This window comes from Phyllobates terribilis, unplaced genomic scaffold, assembly GCF_046119375.1.
Source record: "Phyllobates terribilis strain yellow unplaced genomic scaffold, ASM4611937v1 Scaffold_1__5_contigs__length_1240528914, whole genome shotgun sequence".
In the NCBI taxonomy this organism is placed as follows: Eukaryota; Metazoa; Chordata; class Amphibia; order Anura; family Dendrobatidae; genus Phyllobates; species Phyllobates terribilis.
In genome coordinates, this window is record NW_027362761.1 from 69,820,983 (window position 1) to 69,836,914 (window position 15,932).

Here is a 15,932-nt window from a genome sequence, read left to right on the forward strand (position 1 = left end):
CAAGGTTCCTAAGAGCACAGTGGCCTCCATAATCCTTAAATGGAAGAAGTTTGGGACCACCAGAAGTCACCCTAGACCTGGCCATCCAGCCAAACTGAGCAATCATGGGAGAAGAGCCTTTATGAGAGAGGTAAAGAAGAACCCCAAGATCACTGTGGCTGAGCTCCAGCGATGCAGTAGGGAGATGGGAGAAAGTTCCACAAAGTCAACGATCACTGCAGCCCTCCACCAGTCGCGCCTTTATGGCAGAGTGGCTTGACGGAAGTCTCTCTTCAGTGCAAGAGATATGAAAGCCCGCATAGAGTTTGCTCAAATACCCATGAAGGACTCCCAGACTATGAGAAATAAGATTCTCTGGTCTGATGAGACGAAGATAGAACTTTTTGGTGATAATTCTAAGCGGTATGTGTGGAGAAAACCAGGCACTGCTCATCACCTGCCCAATACAATCCCAACAGTGAAACATGGTGGTGGCAGCATCATGCTATGGGGGAGTTTTTCAGCTGCAGGGACAGGATGACTGGTTGCAATTGAAGGAAACATGAATGCGGCCAAGTACAGAGATATCCTGGATGAAAACCTTTTCCAAAGTGCTCTGGACCTCAGACTTGACCAAAGAGTCACCTTCCAACAAGACAATGGCCCTAAGCACACAGCTAAAATAACAAAGGGGTGGCTTCAGAACAACTCTGTGACCATTCTTGACTGGCCCAGCCAGAGCCCTGACCTCAACCCAATTGAGCATCTCTGGAGAGACCTGAAAATGGCTGCCCACCAACGTTCACCATCCAACCTGACGGAACTGGAGAGGATCTGCAAGGAAGAATGGCAGAAGATCCCCAAATCCAGACGTGAAAAACTTGTTGCGTCATTCGCAAGAAGACTCATGGCTGTACTAGCGCAAAAGGGTGCTTCTACTCAATACTAAGCAAAGGGTCTGAATACTTATGACCATGTGATATTTCAGTTTTTCTTCTTTAATAAATTTGCAAAAATTTCTACATTTCTGTTTGGTTTTCTTTCAGTCAAGATGGGGTGCAGAGTGTACTTTATTGAGAAAAAGAAATGAACTTTTTAGAATTTACCAAATGGCTGCAATGAAACAAAGAGTGAAAAATGTAAAGGGGTCTGAATACTTTCCGTACCCACTGTATAAGCCACTTCTTCTCCTGCTCCCTGAACACATTATTCACTCTGAAAAACAGCTAAAATTTGTCCTTCTCAAGACCAGGACTGCCAGCTTACCGAGGGATGAGATTAGAGCTACCTATTAAAGTTTACAGTGAAGTGAGGGAGCAGAGTGAGAGAGAGAGAGAGACACAGACACACACACAGGTGGCGCTGCTGTTTTCTAGCAAGTGTTATATCTTACACCACAGCTGGATACACGGCTACACTGCTGAGTACCCGTGTATTATGTACTCCATGCTACTGATAATTCTGAGTGTGTACTTCATTGAGACAGGAGAGAATTAATCGCATGTGTCTTTGTATTATGATAATATAAAATGTAGAAAGAAAGCATGAAGAGAGGAAAACTGATGAAAAATACAGGTTACAAGTCGCATAATAACCAGACATAGTGTTTTATCGGTCGACTATGACAGCACCACGAGAGAGGGGATCCGCCCACCAAGGACAATAAACCTACAGGCTTAAAAGTGGCGGCCCTCTCTCTCGCCTCAGTTTGGTTTCCTGTCCTTGATGGATGGAACCTATAGCAGGCTCATGGAAGATCTTCTTATGAAACTGGATGGAGACAGCTGTCGAGCAGCACCCTTATCTGGGATCGGCAGCTCCAGCGTCAGCTATGCGTATGCACCCCTATCTGGGGAATGCACAGCATCCTTGCACCGGATAGCAGTGGGAACTGCGCCCCTATCTGGGGTGGCAGCCCTAACATCATCTGCTACAGCCAGGTCTGCGCCCCTATCTGAGGGGGTGCTGCCCCTGGACTGGTCCGGATCGCAGTGGGACTGCGCCCCTATCTGGGGTGACAGGTTGTGTGGGGGTGCCATTGCCATCAACACCCGGCAGAGGATGGCGCTCTGGATATTCTGGGGGGCTGCGTCCCGTACTAGGGTAGCAGCCCCGTCGGTTCACGGGTGGCTGCGACCTGGGAAAACAGGTTGATCATACCCCTGGAGCCTACCTGGAGCGGCGGCGGCTGGATCATCCCGGCGTCCTCGGGCTCTTGCAGGCGCGCGCTTCCGGCCTCCTCCTGTGAGTCGCGGCTCGATGACGTCACCACGCCTCGAGGCGGTCACGTGATGGGGACCCGGAAGTCCGGTCACGTGCATCTCAATTATAAGTGCGGCACTAACCGCGGCGGCGTCCCTTGCTTGTGTATATACAGTACAGACCAAAAGTTTGGACACACCATCTCATTTAAAGATTTCTCTGTATTTTCATGATTTTGAAAATTGTACATTCACACTGAAGGCATCAAAACTATGAATTAACACATGTGGAATTATATACTTAGCAAAAAAGTGTGAAACAACTGAATATATGTCTTATATTCTAGGTTCTTTAAAGTAGCCACCTTTTGCTTTGATGACTGCTTTGCACACTCTTGGCATTCTCTTGATGAGCTTCAAGAGGTAGTCACCGGAAATGGTTTTCACTTCACCTGTGTGCCCTGTCAGGTTTAATAAGTGGGATATCTTGCCTTATAAATGGGGTTGGGACCATCAGTTGTGTTTTGCAGAAGTCAGGTGGATACACAGCTGATAGTCCTACTGAATAGACTGTTAGAATTTGTATTATGGCAAGAAAAAAGCAGCTAAGTAAAGAAAAATGAGTGGCCATCATTACTTTAAAAAATTAAGGTCAGTCAGTCCGAAAAATTGGGAAAACTTTGTAAGTGTCCCCAAGTGCAGTTGCAAAAACCATCAAGCGCTACAGAGAAACTGGCTCACATAAGGACCGCCCCAGGAAAGGAAGACCAAGAGTCACCTCTGCTTCTGAGGATAAGTTTATCCAAGTCACTAGCCTCAGAAATTGCAGGTTAGCAGCAGCTCAGATTAGAGACCAGGTCAATGCCACACAGAGTTCTAGCAGCAGACACATCTCTACAACAACTGTTAAGAGGAGACTTTGTGCAGCAGGCCTTCATGGTAAAATAGCTGCTAGGAAACCACTGCTAAGGACAGGCAACAAGCAGAAGAGATTTGTTTGGGCTAAAGAACACAAGGAATGGACATTAGACCAGTGGAAATCTGTGCTTTGGTCTGAGGAGTCCAAATTTGAGATCTTTGGTTCCAACCACTGTGTCTTTGTGCGACGCAGAAAAGGTGAACGGATGGACTCTACATGCCTGGTTCCCACCGTGAAGCATGGAGGAGGAGGTGTGATGGTGCTTTGCTGGTGACACTGTTGGGGATTTATTCAAAATTGAAGGCATACTGAACCAGCATGGCTACCACAGCATCTTGCAGCAGCATGCTATTCCCTCGGTTTGCTTTTAGTTGGAACATCATTTATTTTTCAACAGGCCAATGACCCCAAACACACCTCCAGGCTGTGTAAGGGCTATTTGACCAAGAAGGAGAGTGATGGGGTGCTACGCCAGATCACCTGGCCTCCACAGTCACCAGACCTGAACCCAATCGAGATGGTTTGGGGTGAGCTGGACCGCAGAGTGAAGGCAAAAGGGCCAACAAGTCCTAAGCATCTCTGGGAACTCCTTCAAGATTGTTGGAAGACCATTTTCGGTGACTACCTCTTAAAGCTCATCAAGAGAATGCCAAGAGTGTGCAAAGCAGTCATCAAAGCAAAAGGTGGCTACTTTGAAGAACCTAGAATATAAGACATATTTTCAGTTGTTTCACACTTTTTTGTTCAGTATATAATTCCACATGTGTTAATTCATAGTTTTGATGCCTTCAGTGTGAATGTACAATTTTCAGAGTCATGAAAATACAGAAAAATCTTTAAATGAGAAGGTGTGTCCAAACTTTTGGTCTGTACTATATATATATACACACATATATATTTTTTAGCAAGGGAGATTGAGCAATTGAGATGCACGTGATTGAGGCAGGTGATTGAGGGTGAAACAGGTGCGACTATTTAACTGGCCCAGGCACCGCTGTTCAGGGCTTCCCAGCTTCACTTTTTTCCCATCATGGAGACTGATAGTGAGCAACAGCAGCAAGTTCAGCAGCCGCCTTCTTCACCATCTCAGCGGCTGCTCGGGGAGCTTCAAAAGGTGCATCGCCCTCGAGCTACTGGTAATGCCCGGTCCTCAGGAAAGCGAGGTTCGACGTCCAGGTCCAGTCATCACGGCTCCAGCAGGACGGACGAATCTGCAGCCTCCAGGGAAGATCCCCCGGCTGAGAGAGGTCCTTCCTCCAAACCGGTACCAGCCCTTTGAGCCACCTGGGTAAGTGATCTTTGAGAAAGTTCTCTTAGTAATGGAGTATCCCTTCTCCCCTTCTATTTTTTAAAGACCAAGCATTTTCAATGTGCATTGTGTAACACCGTCCTTGCAGACTCATGTCCCAAAAAATTGTGTCAATCCTGTATCAATCAGACGCTAGCAGATGAGACCCCTAGTTTGGCTTCGGGATTGAAAACCTTAGTCAAGTCTGAAATTAGTAAAATCTTCTCTAAAAAGGCTAAGGGCAAGGTGGATACTGACTGTGAGATCTCCCCAGCCTCTAATGACTCCTTGTCGTCGTCTTATGAGTTGGACTCGGACAACTCAGCCTCTTCATCATCCACTTCCTCAGAGAGTGGTGCCGGTCAGCATTGTTTCCCACTTAATGGGGTTGATGGTTTGATTAAAGCGGTTCGCTCAACCATGGGTATTGCAGATGCCAGACCAGAGAAATCAGTCCAGGACGTAATGTTCAAGGGGCTGTGGCAAAGGAAAAGAAGAAGTTTTCCTTTTAATGATAAATTTCAGGATTTGATATGTAGAGAACGGAAAAGACCAGAGAGAAAGGGTGTTCTCCCTCCGTTCTTTAAGAAGAAATACACCTTTGAAGACTCAGCTTCTTCCTCCTGGGAGAAAGCCCCAAAAATAGATGTGGCTATAGCTAAGGCATCTAGACGATCATCTCTCCCCTTTGACGATATGGGGGCTCTTAAGGTCCCTTTGGATAGGAAAGCTAACACCTTTCTCAAAGGGACCTGGGAAACGACTGCGGGGGTTTTAAAGCCGGCGGTTGCCGCTACTTGTACAGCCAGGTCCCTAATGATATGGCTGGACCAGCTTGAATCCCATCTGAAGAATAACACACCCAGGAAAGAGATATTATATGATATGTCACTCTTACAGGGGGCAGCAGCCTTCTTGGCGGATGCCTCTGCGGATTCAGTCAGATTGGCGGCAAGGTCAGCCGCCATGCCAACGCAGCCCGTAGAGCCCTGTGGCTTAAATGTTGGCCACGTGATATTCAGGCAAGAACGAGACTCTGTACTATACCATGTGAAGGGGAGCATCTTTTTGGGCCTGTTCTGGACGAGATTCTGGATAAAGCTAGTGACAAAAAGAAAGGGTTCCCTAGCTTGCCTGATCCCGCTTATAAACGTCCTTTCCATAGAAGAAAATTTCTACGAAAAAGACCGCAGAAGGGTCAGGTGAAATGGGAAGACCGCAGACCGAAAGGTAGAGGGCTCCTATTCGGCTATTCTTCTGCTAACTCAGGGCCCCGGAAACCGAGTCAATGACTCGCAGCCCAGGTAGGGGGGAGGCTGTTGGGCTTCTGGACAAAAATTTCTGCTAGTAACTGGATCCTTGATCTGGTAGGTTTGGGTCTGAGGTTCGAGTTTCGGCAGATTCCTCGTGGGAGATTCATCTTGACCCCAATTCGTTCCTCAGTACTAGAACAGACGGCTCTACAAGTGGAAGTGCTGGACTTGGTTCGTAAAGCGGTCCTAGTGGAAGTCCCAGCAGCAGAAAAGGGGCTAGGATTCTACTCGCCCCTCTTTCTGGTTTCTAAGCCTGACGGTTCATTTAGGTGTATCATTACCTTGAAAGCCCTTAATAAGTTTTTGATAGTCCCCACCTTTAAGATGGAATCCATAAAATCAACAATAAAGTAACTTTTTTCAGGCTGTTACATGGTAGTGTTAGATTTAAAAGACGCCTATTACCATGTACCTATACATATGGATTTCCAGAAATACCTTAGGGTAGCTTTGATCATAGGTGGAGAAATTAAACATTTTCAGTTTAGAGCCATAGCCCCCCGGGTATTTACTAAGGTTATAGCGGAGGTCATGGCTCATGTTAGGGAACATGGTATTTTAATTATCCCTTACTTGGATGATTTCTTGATAGTTGGAGACTCGGCCTCCCAATGTAATAATCATCTAAAATTAGTAATCTCCATCTTAGAAAGTCTGGGCTGGATCCTGAATCTAGAAAAATCTAGGGTAGTGCCTTCAAAAATACAGCAGTGTTTGGGTATTATGCTGGATTCAGACCTTCAAGTATGTTACCTCCCGGAAGCCAAAAAACAAAAGGTTAAAATTCTGGTAGGCAAAGCATTATCAAACCCAGTCATGTCCCTTAGAGCTGCGATGTCCTTGTTGGGTACCCTGTCATCTTGCCTTCCCGGGGTTCTGTGGGCACAATACCACTCCAGGGTACTACAGTGGGACGTTCTACATAATGAAGTTTTGTTGAATGGGCACTTAGAAGGATGAATATTCTTGTCACCCCGATCAATTGAGTCCTTACAGTGGTGGGTGAACGAAGCGAACCTATCTCGAGGGGTTCCCTGGGTGTTTAGAGTCACTAAGATAATTACCACCGATGCAAGCTTCCGTGGGTGGGGAGCCCATCTGGGGGATATGGTAGTCCAGGGGTCTTGATCAGACGATGAAAAGGGTCTTTCCTCCAACACTAAAGAACTGCTAGCAGTGGATAAAGCGGTTAATCATTTCTTGCCTTTCCTTCATGATAAAAATGTTAAGGTCCTTTCAGATATTAGGATAGCGGTAGCTTACATGAACCATCAGGGGGGTACACGTTCAAGATCACTGATGAGAGTGACGGATCATCTTTTTCAGATTTCGGAATGCCATCTCCTTTCCTTAACAGCCCTCCACATCAAAGGAAAAGAAAACATAAAAGCAGACTACTTAAGCCGCCATTCTCTGAGGCAGGGCGAATGGGAACTAAAGCAGGACATTTTTTCCCAAATAGTCATAAGATGGGGGCTTCCGGTGGTAGATCTCTTTGCCACGAGACTAAATCGAAAGACAGAGCTCTTTTGTTCCCTAAATCCCAGAGAAAACCCCCTAGCAGTGGACGCCCTCCAAGTAACTTGGGATTTCCGCCTGGCCTATGCCTTTCCCCCTCATTGAATCTTCTTCCCATGGTCCTAAGAAAGATCAGAGAGGACAAGGCGAGGGTTCTTCTGGTCGCACCCTTTTGGCCCAGGAGGCCCTGGTTCTCATGCCTGAGGAACATGTCCATCTCCGATCCTTGGATCCTGCCCGAGATTCTGGATCTACTCGGCCAGGGTCCAATAGTCCATCCTCAAGCTCCTGGCCTCCACTTGACGGTGTGGAACTTGAGAGGTCTCTGTTAGAACACAAAGGATTCTCTCGGGACCTAGTAGCCACACTAATGTGTAGTAGAAAACCTATCACTACTAGAATTTACTCTAGAACTTGGAAGAAATTGTTATCTTTTTCTGGTTCTACAGTTGGTGAGGGGGCGCCAGTTTCTAAAGTGTTAGAGTTTTTACAGAAGGACCTCGAGTTGGGGTTGGCAACAAGTACCTTTAAAGTCCAAGTCTATGCCTTGGGTGCCCTATATAACTGTGACTTGGCGGGAAATTATTGGATTTCTCGCTTTATCAAAGCCGTGTTTAGATCCAGGCCTGTTATCAAAAGCAATTTAGTACCCTGGGATCTAAATTTATTTCTAAAAGCTCTAACTAGTTCACCCTTTGAACCAATAGATTCAGCAATCCTTAAGTCCATCTCCCTTAAAACAGTTCTTCTAATAGCTCTAACATCAGCTAGGAGGATCAGCGACATCCAGGCTCTGTCTTCAACTTCACCTTTCACTCACATCCTGGACGATAGAATAATTCTTAGAACTGACCCAGCTTATCTCCCTAAAGTAGCTTCCCTTTTCCATAGGCTCCAAGACTTAATCCTACCCTCATTCTGTCCTAATCCAAGTAACCAAAAAGAGGTAGAATTCCATACCTTAGATGTAAGAAGATGTGTGATCAGGTACCTTTCGGTCACCCAGGCTTTCAGGAAAGATAGTTCTTTGTTTATCTCCTACCAAGGGGTTAGAAAGGGGCTTAAGGTTGCTAAGTCCACCATAGCTAGGTGTATCAGGGAGGCTATTACTCTAGTTTATGCTTCCAGCGGTGAAGAAGCGCCACAGGGGTTGAAAGCTCACTCTACCCGGGCAGTAGCGAACTCATGGGCGGAGAAGATGGGTGTCTCGATGGAAGACCTATGTAAGGCTGCTACCTGGTCTTCTCCATCTACCTTCTATAGGCACTATAGACTGGATTTGGGTGTTTCATCTGACCTCACTTTTGGGAGAAGGGTGCTCCAGGCTGTGGTCCCTCTCTAGACTTCCTCATCTCTGCAATTCTCTCGTGGTGCTGTCATGGTCGACCGATAAAGTCATAAGTTACTTACCGGTAACGGGATTTTTCGGAGACCATGACAGCACCCTTATATTCCCTCCCTTCACATTATGGGAGCACTCCTTATTTATTAAAGATTTCAAAATATTATTTTTATGGTTGTTTTCTATGTCTACTAACCTGGTGGTCCTCTCAATGCTCTGTAATCCAAACTGAGGCGAGAGAGAGGGCCGCCCCTTTTAAGCCTGTAGGTTTCCTGTCCTTGGTGGGCGGATCCCCTCTCTCGTGGTGCTGTCATGGTCTCCGAAAAATCCCGTTACCAGTAAGTAACTTCTGACTATTCCTCATGTACAGGCACATTAACGGGAAAATGACAGCATGCATCAGATACTGGCTGTATAATCTCAGCCATATATGTTTGACTCTGAAACGCTGCGGCGTTACAGAGAAAAACATGAAGAGAAAGACCTGGGGAGAAGCCGCCGGGGACACGCCTGTCGACTAGTCAAACATACCTGGCTGAGATCATACAGCCATTGTCTGATACATGCTGCCTTTGGATCGGGCAACATGTGTCAACTGACAGGTTAGTGTGAAAAGTCACCTGAAATATCATATTCTTGAAATATTCTTCATATACATTACTGCATAATGTGTCCTACTGCCCGAGCAAATGTAACAGACAGATATCAATTTAACTAAAATATCTGCGAATTGATACAAAGTACCTACTGATTGCTTGTTGTCTGAGAAGTTCTAATAAGAACTGTGGAGTTGTTATTGTTGATAGTAGTAGTGTAATTGGTGTTTTTTTCCCCTTTGTTGCAGCTGTTTAGCATTAAATGACTTACTACGTGGACGTCAGCTTGACGATGTTGTCGACAAACTTCCTGAGATATGGGAGACGCTCTTCAGAGTCCAAGATGATATAAAGGTAAACTTGTGTTTTGGGTGTGATACTCACGGCTACGAGGCACAAAGCACTTTATGCTCAGGCACCTAACAATTAAAATACTGGTTACATCATTTATTGAAGTGCCCCATGAGGGCTCTTCATGACTTCAGTAACTGACTTCCATTTTCATTTCTCACCAGGAGTCAGTCCGGAAAGCTGCAGAACTGGCTTTGAAAACTCTAAGCAAGGTATACTTTAGTTTTCACCATTACCCCTGTAAAATACAGTATATACTTGTCAACTGAATTGTAATTAGTCCGGGAGCTATATTAGGCAAGTTCACCATAAAAGTACTCTTTAGTATAAATGGTAAGATGGTAAAATGGGGCATGTTAGACATCTCCCTGACATGTACTGTCTCAAATCTATCTTTGAGATGTTTCACAAAGGCTCCTATTATTATTACTGATCATGGATACACAGGTTCTATACTTGTAACCTGTTAGTTTATTTAAGAGGATATTTAACCAGTTGAAGATTAGGCCATTTACTCCCATTCCTGACCCGGCATATTTTTGGAGTTTTTTGCGTAAATGCAGTTTAAAGAGCTGTAAAAATTGTTGTATTTCAGATATTGATATAAATTTTCCATTTTTTTTTCATGATACATGGGGCTTCATTTTTATGTCACTGTCGTAGTCTGTCTCTCTTTTTTTTTTTTTTCTTTTATTCCTAAAATTGGGCAGTATTGGTGGTTAAATAAGTGTCTGTTTTTCCCATTTTTACTTATTCTTCATGACCACAAAGGACTAACTAAAATTAATTTAAAAATGTATTCCATGTTCTGCAGCAAGTATTTGTGTATATTGGACATGTTTTTTTTTTTTTAAAGGGGTAGGTTTTTTGTTTTTTTTTAACTTATTTTATTTTTCATTTATCTTACACATAGTGCTCCCCCTAAGGTCATAAAAGATCTTTTGGAGGGCATTTCAATATATTAGCCCCAAATATAAGGGAAATGATGCCTGCAGGCTACATAGCAGAGCTATCTGGGTTTTCTATGACCCTGCAGCTTCTGCTCCCTGCCTATGCACAGTGATCACAAGACCGCTGTGTATGGAGGAGGAAGCTCCATCAGTGCTTCCTGATGGAGAAGGTTTATTACCATCTGTGCCTTCTCTGTGGGAGACTCCGGCTGTAGCTTACGTAGCTGCGCTACTCTGTAGTGACGCTTTAGAACGTCAGTGCAGAGTAGGAGCCGGATCACCCGGACGTCTACAGTCTCGGTCCAGAGGCGGTTAAAGAAGAATAATTACAGACATTTTACTTACATATTTACAGGTGGACATGAACACTTATTGTTCTGCTAGATAAGACTTTGTTATGTTATCTATATGAAAATATGCCCTTTTTTTTTATTAAAAACCTAAAATAGAAAATGTAAAAATTTAAAAGCATCTGTCACCAGTTTTCACAATTCAAACTATATTATTAAATATATTTTTACTTGTTATAGGGGGAGTCCAGGCCTAAAATGTCATTTCTAACTATCAATCTTTACAGCCTAACCACTTTTGTAATTGGCTTTATTATACAATACCCTATACTTCACACTATGTAGCTAATCCCTAAATGTGTTTTATTTATTTTTTTTACTTCACTTTTTGTGATTGATACCCTCTGTAAATGTTCTAGATCAGGGATGGGGAAGCTTTTTTCTGCTATTGGCCATTTTGATATTTCTACTATCATTCGAGGGTCACACAAAATTATCAATGGAAAATTACCATGCTATATTTGGTCAACAGTTGACTCACCCCTAATTTGATGGAGCTGCTTCTCTCTTTGTTGCAGATGTGATGTTAGGTGATCATGTTGCTTCTCACAATTGCTTATCCAGATTTGTGTCAGTCTGGAGCGCAGTAACTCTGTGATAAGTTTTGTAAATTACTCGCAGTAGTAAGTTAATACAGATTTATATTGCACTGCAGATCTCCTCACTGCTCACGTTACATTTGTAGAACTCAAGCAGTGGGAGGTCTGCTTTATACATCACACAGTAGATGCTAGGGCATATACATTGTATAGGAGATGCTGGGAGTAAAGCATATATATCATAGGAAACACTGGGGCTGAAACATATACAGTACAGACCAAATGTTTGGACACACCTCATTTAAAGATTTTTCTGTATTTTCATGACTATGAAAATTGTACATTCACACTGAAGGCATCAAAGCTATGAATTACCACATGTGGAATTATATACTTAACAAAAAAGTGTGAAATAACTGAAAATATGTCTTATATTCTAGGTTCTTTAAAGTAGCCACCTTTTGCTTTGATGACTGCTTTGCACACTCTTGGCATTCTCTTGATGAGATTCAAGAGGTAGTCACCGGAAATGGTTTTCACTTCACCTGTGTGCCCTGTCAGGTTTAATAAGTGGGATATCTTGCCTTATAAATGGGGTTGGGACCATCAGTTGTGTTTTGCAGAACTCCGGTGGATACACAGCTGATAGTCCTACTGAATAGACTGTTAGAATTTGTATTATGGCAAGAAAAAAGCTGCTAAGTAAAGAAAAACGAGTGGCCATCATTACTTTAAGAAATGAAGGTCAGTCAGTGCGAACAATTGGGAAAACTTTGAAAATGTCCCCAAGGGCAGTTGCAAAAACCATCAAGTGCTACAAAGAAATTGGCTCACATGAGGACCGCCCCAGGAAAGGAAGACCAAGAGTCGCCTCTGCTTCTGAGGAAGAGACTTGTTTGGGCTAAAGAACACAAGGAATGGACATTAGACCAGTGGAAATATGTGCTTTGGTCTGATGAGTCCAAAATTGAAATCTTTGGTTCCAACCACAGTGTCTTTGTGCGACGCAAAAAAGGTGAACGGATGGACTCTACATGCCTGGTTCCCACTGTGAAGCATGGAGGAGGAGGTGTGATGGTGTGGGGGTGCTTTGCTGGTGACACTGTTGGGGATTTATTCAAAATTGAAGGCATACTGAACCAGCATGGCTACCACAGCATCTTGCAGCGGCATGCTATTCCATCCGGTTTGCGTTTAGCTGGACCATCATTTATTTTTCAACAGGACAATGACCCCAAACTCACCTCCAGGCTGTGTAAGGGCTATTTGACCAAGGAGGAGAGTGATGGGGTGCTACGCCAGATGACCTGGCCTCCACAGTCACCAGACCTGAACCCAACCGAGATGGTTTGGGGTGAACTGGACTGCAGAGTGAAGGCAAAAGGGCCAACAAGTGCTAAGCATCTCTGGGAACTCCTTCAAGATTGTTGGAAGACCATTTCCGGTGACTACCTCTTGAAGCTCATCAAGAGAATGCCAAGAGTGTGCAAAGCAGTCATCAAAGCAAAAGGTGGCTACTTTGAAGAACCTAGAATATAAGACATATTTTCAGTTGTTTCACACTTTTTTGTTAAGTATATAATTCCACATGTGTTAATTCATAGTTTTGATGCCTTCAGTGTGAATGTACAATTTTCATAGTCATAAAAATCTTTAAATGAGAAGGTGTGTCCAAACGTTTGGCCTGTACTGTACATCACATAGGAGACATGGGGGCTGGAGTATATATATCACGAGATTCAATGGGGCTGCAGCATATACATCACACAGGAGATGCTGGGGCTGCTGTATATACATCACATAGGAGATGCTAGTGCAGGAGCATTTACATCACAGGAGACACTGGAACTAGAGCATATACATCACAGGAGATGCTTTGGCTGAAGCATGTACATCACAGGAGATGCTGGGGCTGGAGAACATCACATAGGAGACATGGGGGCTGGAGTATATATATCACACGGGATTCAATGGGGCTGCAGCATATACATCACACGGGATGCTGGGGCTGCTGTATATACATCACATAGGAGATGCTAGGGCAGAAGCACTTACATCACAGGAAACATTGGGGCTGCAGCATATATCACAGGAGACATTGAGGGTGGAGCACATATATCACAGAAGACATTGGGGCTGAAGGCTGGAGCACATCACAGAAGACATTGGGGCTGGAGGCTAGAGCACATATATCACAGGAGACATTGGGGCTGGAGCACATCACAGGAGACATGGGGACTTTGGGTTGGAGCACGTCACAGGAGGCATTGGTACTGGAGCACATATATCATAGGAGACATTGAAGCTGGAGCACATCACAGGAGACATGGGGGCTTTAGGTTGGAGCACATCACAGGAGACATGGGGGCTTTAGGTTGGAGCACATCACAGGAGACATGGGGGCTTTAGGTTGGAGCACATCACAGGAGACATGGGGGCAGCTGCTTCTGTCTTCTTCTGTGGGATGGGAGCACATTGCGCGCTAACGCAGCCCACAAAATACATTGTGCTGCTGGCCCTGGCCAGCGTCAGTACGTAATCCTTCAATGCGTGCATGGTGATAAATCCATGGTGATAGATGCTGCAGGAGAGGTGAGGGCAGGCCCTTACTCTGCTTTTCTCACCACTGCTGCTTCTAACTTTGAAAGAACACATTGTCAGAGGGTGGAGATAGAAGCAGTGAATCACACCAGCCCCATCCCACAGCTTCTAGCACCGCCCTCAAACAAATCCTCATCAGGGGGTGTTGATAGAAGCTGTGTGTTTGAGAACAAGGCTGGTGTCACTCACTGATTCTAGATTGCGATAGAAGCAAAGTGCTGGCATTGCACTCACTTTTCCCACAGATTCTATCACCATGGCCATGGATCCAGAACATCTTCAGATCAAAGAAACTGTTGTTACCGCAGCGCCGCCCCCCTGATGACATCTTGTTCCAGGAGGGGTGATAGATGCTGCAGGGAAGTGAGTGCAGCCCCAGCCTCCTGTCACATCCTGTTTGAGACTCCTCTCAAAGGCAGTAAAAAGAACACATTTATAGATTAGATAGATGGAGAAGTGTAGAGAATTTTATAATAAAGCTAATTACATAAGTTGTTACGGTGTAAGGATAGATATTTAGAAGGGACATTTTAGGTAACTAACCACCTCTTTAATACATTTATACAGCCATTTAACAATAGCTATATAAATCTGATGTTCAGCTAAAGCTGGTCTCATAAAATACACTTTTGATTATCAGGGGTGAAAACTTTCGAAAAGTATTATACTGATAAGTACATTAGTCTCATGATGTCTAAGAGATCTAGTTTATAATGTATGACGTTTATGTTGTAAAATAGGATAATGGGGATCTACTTTAATAAATACACTTTCACTTTCATCCTGATTATTCTCCTTTGGCCTATAAGGTATGCATAAGGATGTGTGAACCCTGCAAGGGTGCAGCTGGTCAGAAAACAATTGCTGTTCTTCTACCATGCCTTCTGGACAAGGGTATTATGAGCACAGTGACTGAAGTCCGGGCTCTTAGGTAAGTGGGCTAGAGTTTGTAAATTGTATTAATGCTACCCTTCACTTGATTGCTAAGAGAGAAAGAGAAATCCAAAATAACTTTAGCATGGTAACCTGACAGAGAATTGTCTTCTGCCTGTATGGGGAATTCACTAGTTATTCCTGTGATTACAGCATCCTCTTTACTTTGAAACAAGCAGTCAATACCAAAAGTAACCAGAAAAACTATTTTACAGTATGTAACTCAATAAAGGATAGCGCTATTAGGCTGTGATAACAGAGCACTAGATATGGTGTCATGGGGTGGTGGTTTTCACTTTGTTGCCTGTAGCCTTATTAGCCATTATATTAACTGAATGTCTCTCACTCTTCTACCTAGTATCAACACATTGGTTAAAATCAGTAAAAGTGCCGGAGAATTATTGAAACCTCATACCCCAAAACTCATCCCAGCTTTGCTGGAATCTTTGAGTGTTTTAGAACCTCAGGTACTGAATTATCTAAGTCTCCGAGCTACAGATCAGGAAAAGGTAAGCATTAGCAACCTAATCTAGTTCCCTTATATGTTACTGGTAAAGCAGAGGTTAGCTTGAATTAAATGCCAGAGCTTCAGAAAGTCTCTGATCTGCCCTTATAGATATAAAAAGCATAATAAAGACACTGTACTGTGTAAACTGTACTTTAAGCAAACTTTCCATAAATTAATAGTACAGCTGAACATAATAATCTTTGGTAGTGTATTCTATGAGCAAATTCTGCTTCCCCCGCCTCCTTAAATTATCATCCACTTTGAAAAAAAAACCAGCTCAACTCCATCTTGCCCAGATAAGACGGACCGCCAGCACAGTAGATGGATATATATATATATATATATATATATATATATATATATATATACATACATACACTGCTCAAAAAAATAAAGGGAACACTCAAATAACACATCCTAGATCCGAATGAATGAAATATTCTCATTGAATACTTTGTTCTGTACAAAGCTGAATGTGCTGACAACAAAATCACACAAATATAATCAATGGAAATCAAATTTATTAACCAATGGAGGCCTGGAT

The 15,932-nt window shown here is 43.7% G+C and overlaps 1 protein-coding gene across 1 annotated transcript in view; it reads left to right on the plus strand.

Annotated features, from left to right (window-relative positions):
* The window catches only part of ECPAS (Ecm29 proteasome adaptor and scaffold), a 144,277-nt gene that overhangs the window by 96,239 nt on the left and 32,106 nt on the right, over nucleotides 1-15,932 (plus strand). The window contains exons 32-35 of the mRNA XM_073663999.1: nucleotides 9,405-9,510; nucleotides 9,672-9,719; nucleotides 14,757-14,878; nucleotides 15,239-15,389. Of these exons, the coding sequence (XP_073520100.1) occupies nucleotides 9,405-9,510; nucleotides 9,672-9,719; nucleotides 14,757-14,878; nucleotides 15,239-15,389 (427 nt within the window). The remainder of the gene's footprint in view (nucleotides 1-9,404; nucleotides 9,511-9,671; nucleotides 9,720-14,756; nucleotides 14,879-15,238; nucleotides 15,390-15,932) is intronic.